The sequence below is a fragment of the Mirounga angustirostris genome, unplaced genomic scaffold, assembly GCF_029215605.1.
Source record: "Mirounga angustirostris isolate CCGP_5_RB_7025 unplaced genomic scaffold, mMirAng1.0.hap1 SCAF_6, whole genome shotgun sequence".
In the NCBI taxonomy this organism is placed as follows: Eukaryota; Metazoa; Chordata; class Mammalia; order Carnivora; family Phocidae; genus Mirounga; species Mirounga angustirostris.
In genome coordinates this window covers 43,905,102-43,922,515 of record NW_026991714.1, presented here as the reverse complement: position 1 = coordinate 43,922,515, position 17,414 = coordinate 43,905,102, and the positions used below count along the sequence as shown (strand labels likewise).

Below are 17,414 nucleotides of genomic sequence, written 5' to 3'. Positions count from 1 at the left end.
AATGTCAAAGGCAAATGAAAAATACTTTTTTCTTTCTGTATTAAGTTTCTTAGAATACACATTTTAAAATGCTGTTTTGTATATTTCTAACATTCTAGTTTTAGATCAAAATATTATCTAATTACCCTCTCTCTCTGAAAGCTGACTGATCTCTATAAGGCAAACAAATACCAGTTACCCAGCAGGGTTCTTGTAGTTCCAAGGTGAGAGTGCCCTGTAGAACACAGGAGCAGATGGTTGGTCCAAACTAGACTGTTATCAACAGAAAAACATGTAAAGCAGTTAAACCACAATTAGAGGTGGTATGAATGATGTTTAAATTCTAAGATCAGCTAAAAATGTCAGGTTTTTAGATCTTTATTCACTCACTGAATGATTTAGTAATGTCTATGTGTGAGATACTGTGTGAAGGACTGGGTATACAATGATGAACAAAATAAATATGGTCCCTGCCATGGATTTAAAATCTAATGGGGACACAGATCCACAAGGAAGGAGGAGGCAATTAAGGGTAGTGGTTAAAAGCATGGGTGTATGTGTCACACTGTCTGCATTTAATGGCATGCTGGGAGTAAGTCTAGCCACAGAAAAACAGCAAAATTTCTTAGGGAAATCAATTTAACTCAAAGATTTGAACAAAGTTAAGTTAATATTATTGGCTGCTGCTAATTGCTTACAATTACAATTACTATGTGGTAGAGTATGTGCTAAATGTTCTATATGCATGATCTCAAACAATGGGAGTATAATGTAATAGTTAAGCGTCTTGTATTCAGACTGCATTCAAACCAAGTTCTGCCAACAACTAGCTGTGTAACCTTAGGAAAATCACTTCTCTATGCCCCAGTTTTGTTAGAAGTAAGGAGATAAATAAACGTACCTACCTCATTGAGATGTTTTGAGGATTAAATGAGGTAATAGAAATAAAGCACTTAGGACTGTTCCTCAGTAAGCCCTCAAAAAATATTAGCTATTTTGTCATTGTTATCATTATAGTTATTAGTCCTCCCAACAATCCTAAGATGTAAGTGCTATTATTATTCTCTTCCTATAAATTAGGAAACTGAAGCTAAGAACTCACACCAATCAATTCTAGAATAAAAGACAAAGTTATAATATTTAACAATAAAACACCAGTCTTTTTTTTTTTTAAGGAGTCATGCCATAAGTTTATTTACAAACATATTGAGTATGTTGAAAAGAGTTTGATCCATTTTTGAAAGAGACTGCACCTCTTAAAATGTTCCTTTTCACATCTGTTTGATGAATTAATTAAAACATCCTTGTTTCTTAAGCAGCTGATGTCTTACTATAAAAAAAGGTGCAGCAAATCCAGATCCCAAGTACAAAGTCATCATAAGTAATAATCGCCACTTGTTTTCCAGTGAAAATGGCAAATTCTTCCCTGGGCCTTCCTCATAGTGGCTCCTACGGACCACAGAGGTTGTGAACCTCCGGATGCTCTGTCCCAACATGGCCTAAAACACCAGTCTTAAGAGAAATTTCAAACATGCAGGAGGTCCATGTGGACTTTGTTCCCTTACTTCGAAAGCATGTATTCAATCTCCAGTGACCTTAGCTGTACATTAGTGGAAGACTGAGAAAATACCACATAAAACCCAAGCTCCTTAGCATTGCTTGTGAAATCCCACAGCTCCCCACTTTATACTTCATGACCTAATAAAACTAAATTACTTTTAGTTCTTAGCTATTTTGTTCCTCACTATCTTTATTCATGCTCTTGCACTCAACCTGGAATGCCCTCCTTCTTCCCTCCTTGTCTGGTTAACCCCTTCTCTCATTAAAACTCAGGAATTTCTATATGAGGGCTTTGGCTTGGCCAAGCACTCCCAGTGCATCTTAACGCCATCTCAGCACTCAGCACTATGATGAAGTTATTTCCTCCACTAGAGACTGTCCTGTGCAACTTTGTATATCCGGTGTCTAACTAGTTTATGCCTGCCAGACTAAAGTATATGAAGTAAATTTCTGTTAATTTGGACTACACAGTCTCTCAAAAGGCCAAGACACTAAAAATTCAGTTTCTCAAAACTGAGAATAGCCTCCAAAGTCTTCCAGGAAAACAATTTCAAAGGTTTTTTTAATCTGATAACCAGGAATAACATACTTCCTTCTAAGTTCAGAAAATCTACCATTTCATACAGTCAGTTTAGAGAAGTCCATGATCATTTACTTGGCTATCCGAAATTCAGATTGTTTTCTGCACATTGGGATCTATATAGTACTTACAATACACTACAGATTTCTACAGAAATACAAAATCTGAGGGGCGCCTAGGTGGCTCAGTTGGTTAAGCATCTGACTTTTGATTTCGGCTCAGGTCATGATCTCAGTGTCCTGGGATCAAGCCCAGAGTCAGGCTCTGTGCTCAGCAGGGAGTTTGCTTGTCCCTCTGCCCCTCCCCTTGCTCGTGCATATGTGTGCTCTCTCTCAAATAAATAAATCTTTTTATTATTTATTTATTTCGGAGAGAGAGAATGAGAGACAGAGAGCACAAGAGGGAAGAGGGCAGAGGGAGAAGCAGACCCCTTGCTGAGCAGAGAGCCCGATGTGGGACTCAATCCCGGGACTCCAGGATCATGACCTGAGCCGAAGGCAGTCGCTTAACCAACTGAGCCACCCAGGCGCCCCTAAATAAATAAAATCTTAAAAAAGAAAAAGAAATATAAAATTTGAAACCTCAACAGAATATGGATAAATACAATAACCCAAGTGAGTTAAACAAGAAATTTAGATTAAGGCTAACTGAATTTAAATTAAAAAAAGAAAAGAAATTTAGATTAAACCAACAATTGGAAGGCTATTCCCCCCCATCTCAATTTTTACATTAGATGAGGTATGCCAAAACAATGGTTTTCGACTCTACTGAACCCAGTGCCTTTGGAGAAAAAAAAATGCATTCTATGTAACAACTCTGTACCTTCTGGAAATAAAATACAAGATAATATTATACTATTTATTTAACACAGTAAAAATGAAAACTAAATGCCTTTTAGGTTAAAAAAAAGGGAAAAATAAAGGAAAGCAATTTTTTTAAAAGATTTATTTATTTGAGAGAAAGAGCATGAGTGGGAGGGGGAGAGGAAGAGGGAGACAGAACCTCAAGCAGACTCAGCACTGAGCGTAGAGGCAGACGCAGGACTTCACCTCACAACACTGAGATCACAATCTGAGCTGAAACTGAGAGGAGGACACTCAATGGACTATGACACCCAGGTGCCCAAAAGAAAAGCAATTTTTAATAAAATTAGCATCTGAATATATAAATGATCAGGTAAGACTACCTTTGAAGACATAATAAAGTAAATGCTTGCACGTACTTATAACAGTAAGAGAAGGTTAATAGAATTCCAAAGACCGAAAAATGAAAGCCAAAATATGAGTAGACACTAGAATTAAAATAAATATTAATATAATAACAGACCAGATGCATTGGAAATGGCAATAAGAGAAAAAAAATGATGTAAGGGCAACAGACAAGACAAAGTACAGAGGAGATTTGAAGAAAACAAGTATGTGACTATATGCTTTGATAGATGACATGGAACAAAAATTAGATTTTAAAAAAAGAGCAAACGGGAGCCTGGGTGGCTCAGTCGCTGACAGTCTGCCTTTGGCTCGGGTCATGATCCTGGGGTCCTGGGATCCAGTCCCACATCAGGCTCCCTGCTCAGCAGGGACCCTGCTTCTCCCTCTGCCTGCCACTTCCCCCTGCTTGTGCTCTCTCCCTCTCTCTGACAAATAAAATTTAAAAAAAAAAAGAATCTATAAATTATTATAGTACATATAGTACTCTCTACTTCTAGGTGGTCTCTGAAATTAAAAAATAAAAGATATACAAAAGTCAAATCTGATTTTCCTACCAAAATAACGTTATTTAGCCCACACTTCCAGAGGTCAGTTTTACCTAATCATGTTCCTTCTTTATTATTTTCCTATCTGACTGAAGAAAGGGGTGGTATATTAAAATCAAGTAATTTAACTGGATACAGATCACGGAGGGCATACGGAAGATTGTTATATTAATGGCCCCCAATGAATCACACACAACCTGGCATCTGCACCCTATTAATTCCCTTCACATACTGACCCCTAGGCTGGCCATGTGACTTATTTTGGCCAATCGGACTTCACCAAATGTGACAGAAACAGGCTTGATAAGCACTTGTGCATTTGAGCCTGCCCTTTTGCTAACACCATCATCATGTTATGAAGCCAAGGACAACAGACCACTTGGGAAAAGGAGACCCAGTTTTCCCACCTATCACATTCATCTCAGTTGAGGGTCCAGACATTTGAGTGAGGTTGTCTTGGACCATTCCGGTCAGGTTGACCCCCTGGCTGACTGAGTTATCCAACTTGACCTAGATGGTCTGAAACATGGGAAACCTTTGGAGATTTTGAGCAAACAGGTGACATGATCTAATCTAGATTTTAACAGGTTCAACCTAGCTGCTCTATTGAGAATTAACTGGCTTGGTCCAGTAGGCAGCAGTAAAGATGGCTGTCATCAGACTCTAACCAACAACATTTGTTGCATGAAGGAAAAAAAAGAGAGAGAGAGAGAGAGAGAGGGAAAATAAAAAATGATTCCTGGCCAGCTAGAACAGTGGATTTGCCATTTACTAATAAAAGGAGGATGATACAAGTAGGTATATGGAGAAGAGTCCATTTTGGGACAACAGTGCTTGGCACATAGTATTATATAAGCTCTTGTTATTGTTTTTGATAACGATGGTAATTTTGAGACGATTATTATATATCCAAGGGAATGAACTGATAGGTAGTTAGAGTCTGGGGTTTCAAGGAAAGGTTTGGACTACAGATATTCATTTGGGAGTCATCAGGATACACGCATACCTTGTTTTTGTTTTTGTTTTTTTTTAAGATTTTATTTATTTTTCAACAGAGAGAGAGAAAGCGAGAGATGGAACACAAGCAGGGGGAGTGGGAGAGGGAGAAGCAGGCTTCCCGCTGAGCAGGGAGCCCGATGTGGGACTCGATCCCAGGACCCTGGGATCATGACCTGAGCTGAAGGCAGACGCTTAATGACTGAGCCACCCAGGCACCCAAGGCATACCTTGTTTTTATTGTGCTTCACAGATACTGCGTTTTTTACAATAGAAGGTCTGTGGCAACCCTGTGTCCAGCAAGTCTGTTGTCACCATTTCTCCAACAGCATTTGCTCACTTCACTTCTCACAATATTTCAAACTTTTTCATAATATTATTATTATACTTGTTATGATATTCTGTGATCAGTTATCTTGGATGTTATTGCAATTGTTCTGGTGGCACCACAAACCATTCCCATATAAGACAGCAAACTTAATCAACAAATCTGTGTGTTCTGACTGCTCCACCAACTGGCCACTCCCCCATCTCTCTCCCTCTCCTTGGGTCTCCCTATTCCCTGAGACACAGTATTGAAATTAGGCCAGTTAATAACTCTACAATGGCCTCTAAGTGTTCAAGTGAAAAGAGTAGCATGTCTCTTACTTTAAATCAAAGGCTAGAAATGATTAAGCTTAGTGAGGAAGGCAGAATGAAAGCCTAGATAGGCCAAAAAGCAAGGCGTCTTGCACAAAACAGCCAACCTGTACACTCAAAGAAAAAAGTTCTTTGAAGGAAATGAAAAGTGCTGCTCCAGTGAACACACAAATGATAAAGCAAAAGAGACTTACTGCTGATGTGGAGAAAGTCTGAGCGGTCTAAATATATCAGGCCAGCCACAAACTTCCCCAAGCCAAACCTTAATTCGGAGCAAGGCCTTAACTCTCTTCAATTCTATGCAGGCTGAGAGAGGTGAGGAAGCTGAGGAAGAAAATCTGAAAGGTAGCAGAGGCTGGTTCATGAGGTTTAAGAAAAGAAGCCATCTCCATAAAATAGAAGTACAAGCTGAAGCAGCAGATGCTGATATAGAAGCTGCACTAACTTATCCAGAAGATCTAGCTAAGATAAATTCATGAAGGTGGCTAAACAACAGACTTTCCATGTAGACAAAACAGCCTTATATTGGAAGAAAATGCCATCTAGGACTTTCATAGCTAGAGAGGAGAAGTTAATGCCTGGCTTCAAATCTTCAAAGTACAGGCTGACTCTCTTATAAAGGGACAATGCAACTTGTAACTTTAAGTTGAAGCCAATGCTCACTTCCCATTCCAAAAACCCTAGGGCCCTAAGAACTACGCTAAATCTACTCTGCCTGTGCGCTCTATGAATGGAACACCAAAGCCTGGATACATCACATCTGTTTACAGCATGGTTTACTGATATTTTAAACCCACTGTTGAGACCTACTGCTCAGAAAGAAAGATTCCTCTCAAAATATTACTGCTCGTTGATAAAACACCTGGTCACCCAAGAACTCTGACGGAGATGGACAAGATTAATGTTGTTTTCATGCCTGCTGACACAACATCTTTTCTGTGGCCCATGGATCAAAGAATAATTTCAATTAAAAAATACATTTCAGAGGCACCTGGGTGGCTCAGTCAGTTAAGTGTCTGCCTTTACTCAGGTCATGATCCCAGGGTCCTGGGATCAAGCCCCACATTGGGCTCCCTGCTCCTCGGGGAGCCTGCTTCTCCCTCTCCCTCTGCTGCTCCCCCTGCTTGTGCTCTCTCACACTCTCTGTCAAAGAAATAAATAAAATCTTAAAAAATATGTATTTCATAATAAGGCTATAGCTGCCATTGATAGTGAGTCCTCTGATGGGAATCACTATCTGGACAAAGTCAACTGAAAACCTTCTGGAAAGGACTCCCAGTCCTAGATGCCATTAAGGAAGTTGAGATTCATCTGAAGAGGTCAAAATATCAACATTAACAGCAATTTGGAAGAAGCTGATTCCAACCCTCATGGATGACTTTGAGGAACTCAAGACTTCAGTGGAGGAAGTAACTGTAGATGTGGTGGAAATAGAACGAGAATTAGAAGTGGAGCCTGAAGATGTGAGTGAATCGCTATAATGCACTGATAAAGCTTGAACAGATGTGGAGTTGGTTCTTAGGATAGATGAGCAAAGAAAGTAGTTTCATGAGATGGACCCTATTGGTGAAGATGCTGCAAAGACTGCTGAAATGACAACAAATGATTTGGAATATTACATACACTTAGCTGATAAAGCAATGGCAGAGTTTGAGAGGACGGACTCCCAATTTTGGAAGAAGTTCTACTGTAGATAAAATGCCATCAAACAGCATTGCATGCCACAGAGAAATCATTTGGAAAGGAAGAGTCAGTTGAGGTGGTAAACTTCACTGCCTCATTTTTTAAAAACTGCCAACCCCAACCTTCAGCAACCACCACCCTGATCAGTCAGCAGCCATCAACATCAAGGGAGGATACTCTACTAGCAAAACAATCACGACTCACTGAAAGCTCAGATGATGGTTAGTATTTTTCAGCAACAAAGTGTTTTTTAATTAAGGTGTACACACTGGTTTTTTAGACATAATGCTATTGCACACTTAATAAACTATAGCATAGTGTATGTATAACTTTTATATGCACTGGGAAACCAAAAAATTCATTTGACTTGCTTTATTGCAATATTCACTTTATTGTGGTGGTCTGGAACTGAACCCACAGTATCTCTGAGGTATGCCTGAGAAGCCAAAGCTGAGAAGGGAACAGAACAGTAAACAGACTGAGAACTAAAAGCCAGAGTTAGGAGGAAAATTTGTTTGTATGTTTGTTTAAGATTTTAAGTAATCTCTATACCCAAAGTGAGACTCAAACTTACAATGCTGAGATCAAGAGTCACATGCTCTACAGACTGAGTCAGCCAGGTGCCCCAGAAGGAAAATTTGTTGAATGTGGTGTCCTAGAAGCCAAATGAAGAAAGAGCTTCAAGAAGGGGACAGAATCAATAAGTGCCGCTGATGCATCAAGTAAAATGAGGCCTGAGAACGGACTATTCGACTTAGTAATGTGGAAGCCACTGAGGATCTTGTTAAGAACAATTTTGGTGGAGAAGTGGAGGTGTAAGCCTATGGTTTGACTTCAACAGAAAATAGGAAAGGAACTGAAACTAAAACCGAGTTTAGGCATCTTTATCAAGGAAAGAGAGGCAGTAGCTGGAGGGAGCTATGAGGGTCAAAAGAGTTTTTAAGATGGGATACATAAAATGTTTTTTATGGGATGGAATGGGATAAACATGGGAAAAACTCAAGGAAGAAAAGCAAAAGGATGAAAACAGTCTCATGAATGCCCATAAGGGGCTTGTTTAAATACTGCACCTTTAAAAGGAAAAAAAGTCCTTGAGTGAAAGAATAAACTTTAAAGTGAATATATGGAGAAGAAAAATAAACTATTAATTATTGGGGACCCACAAAATGACAAGTGACTCACATAAACCATTCTCAATTTAATTTTCATAGCAGTCTGTGATAACTACTATATAACTACTATTTTTCCTTCCCCCCTTTTTTTTTCTCTTAAGAGTGTGAGCATGGCGTGGAGGGGTGGGGAATAGGAGGGGATGGGCAGAGGGAGAGAGAATCTTAAGCGGGCTCCACGCCCAGCACAGAGACCAAGGCAGGGATGGATCTCATGACCCTGAGATCATGACCTGAGCCCAAATCAAGAGTCAGATGCTTAACTGACTGAGCCACCCAGGAGCCCCTATTTTTCCAATTTCTAAATGAGGCTCAGAGGGCGCCTGGGTGGCTCAGTTGGTTAAGCGACTGCCTTCGGCTCAGGTCATGATCCTGGAGTCCCGGGATCGAGTCCCGCATCGGGCTCCCTGCTCGGCGGGGAGTCTGCTTCTCCCTCTCCCACTCCCCGTTTGTGTTCCCTCTCTCGCTGTCTCTTTCTCTGTCAAATAAATAAATAAAATCTTTAAAAAAAATAAAAAAATAAAAAATAAATGAGGCTCAGAGATTGTAGGGAATTTGCCCAAGATCACAAAGATAGTAAGTATGTGCTAGGACTGGGATTCAAATCCAGGTATATCAGAATTCCAGATCCTAACCTTCTATTCATTATTCCATGATTCATGACAGACTTCAATTTTCAACAGTTCACATATTGAAAGCTAAATTATGAATATTTTATTGCTTATGATTTATTCTGAGTTTGCCTTTTTAACAAGGTAAGACCCACCAGATCTTTTCCCTTATAAAAAACTCTTCTCCAGGAAACGTTCCTGGTTTTACCGCTAGTACAGGTTCTGTCCCAAGAGGTCTCTCTAGCTGTTCTTTCCACTCTCTTCCTCATCACAGTGCAAACCAAAAATCCCAATTTTAGAAAATGCTGATTAATAAGACAACTTCCAGATAACACAGGTTTACTGTATTTTCTTGCATGAATTATACAGGAGAAATAAATGCACACAGACTTCAGTGGCAATAGAATGTTCCTCAGAGTGACTCTAAGTCATCACTGCGAGTAATACTCCCTATGGCTTTAAGGACCCAAGTTACTCAGAACAAGTTCCTGAATATATGATTGAAAAAAAAGGGAAACGGACATCTTCATGGACAAATCTTCTCTACATCAGATATAACATAGAGCAAGATCAAACAAATTTTATTATACTCTCCCATCCTGTTCCTCTAAAATGTAAAAAGCAAAGATATGGCCTGACCTGTTATTCCAACATTACCCAAAATCCAGTTCTTAGTTCTTTGCTAACAAGAAAAAAATATATACCTTCCTTGGATGCTAAATGTTTAGTAACCTTTATAACTCTATATCATATTAACAAAATCAAATTACCAGTTGAGTGGGCAACAGATCCCAAGAAATTAAGAGTTCATATCAAATCTGGCTCATATCAATTACATAAAAAGCATGTGAAGAAATGACAGAATACCTTTCAAATTTGATGAAAGTTATAAACCCACAGATGTAAGAAGCTCAACAAACCTTGAGCATTTAAACACAAAAGAAAACCATACAAAGGCACTGTAATCAAATGGTTGAAATTCAATGATAAAGAGAAAATTTTCAGAGCAGGCAGAGAAAAAAGATACATTATATAAGGAGGAATAAAGATAAGACTAAAGCCCAAATTCTCAGAAAAAATGTAAGCCAGAAGATAATGAAATAGTATCTTCAAAATATTGGGAGGGGGCAAGGGAGGAGCAGAAGCCCTATCAAACCTATAATTATATATCCAGCAAAAATATCCTTTAAAACTGAAGGTGAAATAAGGACATTTTCAGAAACACAGAAGCTGAGGAAACCTGATGCCAGCAGATCAATACCATAAGGAATATTAAAAAAAAAAAGGAAGTTCTTGAGGCTGGAAAAAAAGATACCACACAGAAACCTATAACTACACAAAGAGATAAGGAATGCCAGAAATGAGAAATATGTAAGTAAATATAATTTTTTTCTCCTTGGTTTTAAATTTCTTTAAAAGTTAACTTTTAAACAAAAATAACACATAGTCTAGGGTTTAAAACAAAGGAAAAAAAAAAAAGGAGGGAGTGCCCTGCTGGCCCACTTGGAAGAGCATGCAACTCTTGATATCTGGGTCATGAGTTGAAGCCCCATGCTGGGTAAATAGAAATTACTAAAATAAATAAATAAATAAATAAATGACTTTAAAACAAAATAAAAAAGGGGGCACCTGGGTGGCTCAGTAGTTTAAGCGTCTGACTCTTGACTTCAGCTCAGGTCATGATCTCAGGGTTGTGAGACTGAGGCCTGTGTCGGACTCTGCACTGGGCATGAAGCCTGCTTAAGATTCTCTCTCTCTCCCTCTCTCTCTCTGTCCCTTCCCCCCTCCCTCTAAAAACAAACAAACCAACAAAATAAAAAAAAAACAAATACAGAAATGTGTGACAATAATAGTACAAACAAAAGGAGAGGGAGATGGATTATATTGCTTAAGATTTTATATTATAGTTAAAGTAGTATAATATAAAAATGCATATTGTAAACCCCAGAGCAACCAAAAAGGGGGAGGATACCTAATAAACCAACAGAGGAGATAAAATAAAAACAGAGAAAAGAAAAATAGATAAATCTACAATTATTTGAAGATTTCAAAACTCCTCTCTCAATAACTGACAGAAAACTAGTCAGAAAAGTAGGCAGAAAACTAGTAAAATTAGACCAATACTATTAACCAAACATCTAATGAGCATTTCTAAAACATTTTACCCAACAGAAGAATACACATATTTTTCAAGTACACATCCATTCAGCAAGATAGACCATATGCGAAGCACAAAATAAATCTCCAGAAATTTAAAAGAATTAAAATCACAGAACTACCAATCAATACAGAAAGAGAGCTGGAAAATTCCTCACCTATTTGGAAATGAAATAATACGTTTCTTAATAATCATGGGGCAAAAGAAGAAATCACAAAGGAAATGGGAAAATATTTTAAATTGAATGAAAATGGAAACAATGTGTAGGATGCTATCAAAGCAGCGCTCAGAGAGCTCTTTAAGCTTTAAATGCTTATATGAAAATAAAAAAGGTCTAAAGGCGTTAATCTAAGCATCTATCTTAGGCTATTAAAGAGTATATTAAACCGGGGCGCCTGGGTGGCTCAGTTGGTTAAGCGACTGCCTTCGGCTCAGGTCATGATCCTGGAGTCCTGGGATGGAGTCCGGCATCGGGCTCCCTGCTCGGCAGGGAGTCTGTTTCTCCCTCTGACCCTCCTCCCTCTCGTGCTCTCTGTCTCTCATTCTCTCTCTCTCAAATAAATAAATAAAATCTTTAAAAAAAAAAAAAAGAGTATATTAAACCAAAATTAAGTAGAAGAAAATAATGAAAAGCAGAAAACAAAAAACAGAAAACAAATAAAAGCTAACTTTAAAAAGATCAATATAATTCTCCCCAAACTGATCTATAGTTGGAATACAATTCCAATCAAAACCCTAGCAGGCTGAAACTGACAGGTTGGCTTTAAAATTTATCTGGAAATGGAAGAACCTAGAATAACCAAAACAATGTTCAAAAAGAATAAATTTGGGAGGACTTACACTACCAGATTTCAAAATCTACTTTAGTGTGGTGATAATCAAAACAGTATAGTATTGGTATAGAATAGATATATAGATCAATGGAACAGAACAGAGTACAGAAACGGACTCATCTACTCATGTATGTAAGTACATGCATATGAATGTGTCTGTGTACATAGTCAAATGATGTTTAACAAAAGTGTCAAGGCAATGTAATAGGGAAAAAATGTTTTCAATGGTAGTGCTGGAATAACTGGAGATAAAAATTTAAAAACTGGAAAAAATTAACCTTAAATGATACATCACAGCACACACAAAAATTAATTCAAAATGGATCAGAGACCTAAATCTATAAAATTTCTAGGAGAAAATCTTCACTGCCCCAGAGCAAATAAAGAATTCCATAAAGGCAAGATTCAATAAAAGAAAAAGTAAACTGATGATAAATTCGATTCATTAAAATTTAAAACTCCTGCTCCTCAAAATAATTAAGAAAGTGAAAAAGCAAGCCACACTGGGATATATGTGTGTGTATACAAAACAAAGGAATTACACTGAAAAAATATAAAGAGAACTCAATAATAAAGCAATCCAATTTTAAAAATGGGCTAGGGGTGCCTGGGTGGCTCAGTTGGTTAAGTGTCTGCCTTCGGCTCAGGTCATGATCCCTGAGTCCTGGGATCAAGCCCCGCGTCGGGCTCTCTGCTTGGCGGAGAGCCTGCTTCTTCTTCTCCCTGTGCCTGCCTCTCTGCCTACTTGTGCTCTCTGTCAAATAAATAAATAAAATATTTTAAAAAATAAAAAATGAAAATGGGCTAATGATTTAAACACTATAAAAGAAGATACACAAATAGCTCATAAGCACATGAAAAGAAGCTCAACATCTTCAGTCATCTGGGAAATGTGAATCTACAATAAAATACCAATTCATACTCACTGGAATGGTGAAAATCAAAGGACTACCAATACCAAGTGTTGTAGGTGAGGCTGTGGAAAAACTAGACTCTTCTACACTGCTGTGAAGTATAAAATGTTGTCACTGCTTTGGAAAACAAGTTTGGTAATTTCTTGTAAAGTTACACATGCCCTTAGTATATGACCTAACAATTCAGTTCCTACAGATTTACCAAAAGAAATGCAAACACGTCCACAAAAGACTCACAGAATGTTCCTAGAAGCTTTATTCACAGTAGCAAAAAATAAGAACCCAAGGGTTCATCAAAAGGTGAAGGGATAAACAAACCAGCATAGTCACACAATGGAATGCTACTCAGCAGCAAAGAGAACAAACTATTGATGCATGCAACAAAGCGGACTGATCTCAAAAATATTATGTCTAGCAAAAGATTCCAGACACAAAAGAATACTGTATTATTCCATTTTTGAAGTTCTAGAACAATCAAAAGTAATTTATAGCGATACAAATCAGAATGATGACTGCCTGAGGCACACAGAGGGTTACGACATACTGCAAAGGAGTCTGGGAGAATATTTTGGGGATTTGGAAGTGTTCTGTATCTTGATCAGGGTGGTGGTTAGAGGGTATATTTTCATAAAAGTTCATTAACTGTACAGTTAAAATGAATGTGTTTTATTTTGATTACCTCAACTCATGTGATTTAAAAGTATATGCCCTATGATCATAATCTGATTAAAATGCATTATTATCTATATATTGCATAAAATGCACATTCTATATTCATAAAAAAATGAATAGTGTGAACAGTACTGATGGCAATTTAATACTACAAATTTTCTTGAGTTAACAATGACTGCCCAAACTTAGCTTTTTCTCAGTCCTCATACTTCCTGAACTATTCAATACTATACTGAACTATTCAATACTATAGTGTATCAGTGCTTATTCAAACTTCAGCCCACATCAAAATCTCTTTGAAAGCTTTTGAAAATGGTTACTGAACTTCATCCCTACAGTTTCTGATTCAGCAGGTCTGAGACGAGACACAAGAATTTGTATTTCTAACAAGTTCCCAGGTGATGCTGATGCTGTTGTCTGGGGACAACACTTTGAGAACTACTGCATTAAAACCACCCTTTTATTAAAACTTTTCACACACTTAGCTTTTCCTGGCCCTTCCCCACCTTTTGGATAGGTCATTCTTGTTTCTTCTCTCTGCTCCCACTTATAAAGGGTTGCAAAGTCATTAAGAATGAAACACCTAATCATCAGGGAAATGCAAATCAAAACCACAATGAGATAACACCTCACACCTGTCAGAATGGCTAAAATCAAAAACACAAGAAACAAGAAGTGTTGATCAAGATGTGGAGAAGGAGGAACTCTCAGGCAACTGTTGGTGGGGATGCAAACTGGTGCAGCTACTGTGGAAAACAGTACAGAGGTTCCTCAAAAAATTAAAAATAGAATTACCACACGATCCAATAATTCCACTACTAGGTATTTACCCAAAGAATATTAAAACACTAAATCAAAAAGATATATGCACCTCTATGTTTACTGCAGCATGATTTAAAATAGCCAAATTACAGAAACAGTCCAAGTGTCCACTGATAGATGAATGGAGAAAGATGTGGTGTATGTGTGTATATATATGTGTGCGTACATATACACAGACATATATTATACACACAATGGAATACTACTCAGCCATAAAAAAGAATGGAACCTTGCCATTTACAACAATGTAAATCCATCCAACAATGGATGGATCTAGAGAGTATAATGCTAAATGAAATAAGTCAGAGAAAGACAAATACCATATGATTTCACTCTTATGTGTAATTTAAGAAACAAAATAAATGAACAAAGGAAAAAAGAAAGAAATAAAAAACCAGACTCTTATCAATAGAGAACAAATTGATGGTCACCAGTGGGGAGGTAGATGGGAGGATGGGGCGGGGGGAGAAAAATGGAACTTGACCTTATTATCATCTGGTATCTGTCCCCTCAGGATCTCACCTGATACCCATACACCTCTATCATTACTTCCCAGTTTGTGGATTTAAGTGTCACCATTATTGAAGACAACTACCAAATCAATCATTTCCAACCCAGCTCACACTATGTCCCCATTTCAACTGCCTATTTGGCATCTCTGCATGGATATTTATTAAATATTTCCTTCAACCCCCATACCTCTATTACCTATTTCCATGAAAAGTGCTACCATTTCCCCATGGCACTTCAATATTACCCTCCCTCTCTCCCTTCATATGTAATCAGTAAGCAAAATCCCACTGATTACATTCATGTATTCTCTCTCAAAGATGCTTCTCAGTATCCTGATTCAGACTTTCTTGGCCTTTCACATGGACTTGGGCAGTTTTCTCAAATGGTTTCCATGACTTTACTTGCATGAAGTTCCCAAATATATGATACCAAATAATTCTAAACACATCAATTTCCAGACTGAAAACATTAATTTCCATTTATCCATAAAATTCAAACTAAGTAGCCTGTTTGTCAGTATCCCCCAATTTAGCTTCCAACCTTATCTCCTTAAACCTCCCCTTCATGAACTAGGCTCCAGATGCTTCTGACTCTTCTTGTGTCTTTTTTTTTTAATATAAAAAATTATATTTTCTCTGCCTGGAATATCCTTCTCCAGTTCACCACAAAATTCTTCCTATTTTAAGGAGATGATATGCCCTTCATAAAACCTTCTAAGACATTTTTGTGAAGTCAACCCTTCAATTCATATCTATTATGGCACACACTACATCCTAACATGTTGTTTCTTCAATTAATCTCTGGAAGTGTAATTCATACTATAACCCCAAAACTGCCTGGAAGAGTACTTTATTTTCTAGTCTTCCCTGAATAAGTATGTTGAATGAATGTAGTTAACTAAGATACTACTTGTATATTTTTAAAGTATATATTAAATAAAAACCTCAAGGCTACAAATATGTACACAAAAAAATTTTTAACAGTAAAAATCCTTTGATGGAAACTCCTTATGGTCTATACTACTACTGGCCAATAGAAGAAATCTAATATGAGTCACATATTTATCACATGTAATCTATTTCTTTTTACTTACAAAAGAAAAAAAGAGAAAATAATGTATTTTAATCTAACATATCTAAAACATTAGCATTTCAACATGTAGTCAATATAAATATTATTGAAGATTTCAAATTCTTTTTCATGCTAAGTTGTCCAAATGTGGTGTATGTTTCACAATTACAGCACCTGTCAATTAAGTAGCTAATTTTTCATCAGAAATATTTGATCTGAATTTAGATTTCATAAAATTTACTGTTGAAGGCCATACCTTCATAACAAACTTACAAATTGTCCTGACAACTCAATCAAGCATAAATTCTTACAACTTAATTAAAAAAAAAACCCTTAATTATAGAGGTGCCTGGGTGGCTCAATTGGTTAAGTGTATGACTCTTGATTTTGGCTCAGGTCATGATCTCAGGGTCGTGAGATTGAGCCACTGTGTTAGGCTCCTGCTGGGAGTAGAGTCTGCTTAAAAGTCTCTCTCTCCTCCCCCCCGCCCCACCCTCACCCCAACCTCTGACCCTCCCCACCCCATCTCCCTCTCTTAAAAAAATCCTTAATTATAATACAGTTCCTCAGTCACACCAGCCACATTTCAAGTGCTCAATAACCACAGGTGGCTAGTAGTTACTATACAGGGCCATGCAGGTATAAACCACTCATGAGAGGATCAATTATTTTAGCAATATGAAAGAGAAATATCACAAAAGACTTTTAACTCCTAAAACCATTAAGATTTTAGCAGGGGAAAAACCCTCCAGAGCAACTACTTTGCTTAATAATAGAAGCAGCTGTAAAACATTTTATACCAATAATTTCTTAATATTTCAGGCCTGCTATATCTTAGATATTATTCTAGGAGCTGGGATATAGCAGCGAAGAAAGTACACAAGGTTCCTGCTTTCAAGGAATTTACATTTTGTATTAGGGGCTGTGGGAGGAGACAAAAAGCAAATCCATACATAATCTAGTGGGGTTACAGTGTGAAACTGACTGGGTATCAGTCTGGTAAAGACTCCCTGAGAAAAGTTAGATCCATTCATAGGAGTATGAGGCCCCTTCCCCACATTTTTCCATTTGCCCTCCCTTATGCAGCTCAAGCTGAAAAATGCAACAAGAATCAGACAAGGCCCAGACCAGGGCAGACCATCTAGCCTTTTTAGTATCCTAATATTTGACATAGTACTTAGTACCCTAGGCACTTTATGTTGCATTGAGTAGAATTAAATATTACACACACATAAAAAAGAATATAACCCCTTCAAACTTTGCTCTTTGACCCTCTGGTCTCTCTGAGCTTCAATTTCCTATATGAAAAGTTAGAGTTAATTAAGCTTATTTTGCAGTTTGCGTTATCAGTAAAACATATAATACATGTGAACGGATGGTGTGAACTCTAAAGCTTTATATGAAAAGGAAAAACTTACCAGGAGTATTAAAAAAAAGAGCTTATTTCATTTTGGGCAA

The 17,414-nt window shown here is 37.5% G+C and overlaps 2 protein-coding genes across 8 annotated transcripts in view; both read right to left on the bottom strand.

The window, feature by feature from the left end:
* SMG7 (SMG7 nonsense mediated mRNA decay factor) overlaps positions 1-17,414 on the bottom strand; it is a 90,861-nt gene that overhangs the window by 54,942 nt on the left and 18,505 nt on the right. The gene's annotated exons all lie outside the window — the stretch shown is intronic.
* LOC123846163 (cytochrome c oxidase subunit 7C, mitochondrial-like) lies at positions 1,158-2,329 on the bottom strand. Its single transcript, XM_054508005.2, has one exon. It carries the CDS (start codon positions 1,473-1,475, stop codon positions 1,269-1,271), a length of 207 nt encoding a protein of 68 aa, XP_054363980.1. The 5' UTR covers positions 1,476-2,329; the 3' UTR covers positions 1,158-1,268.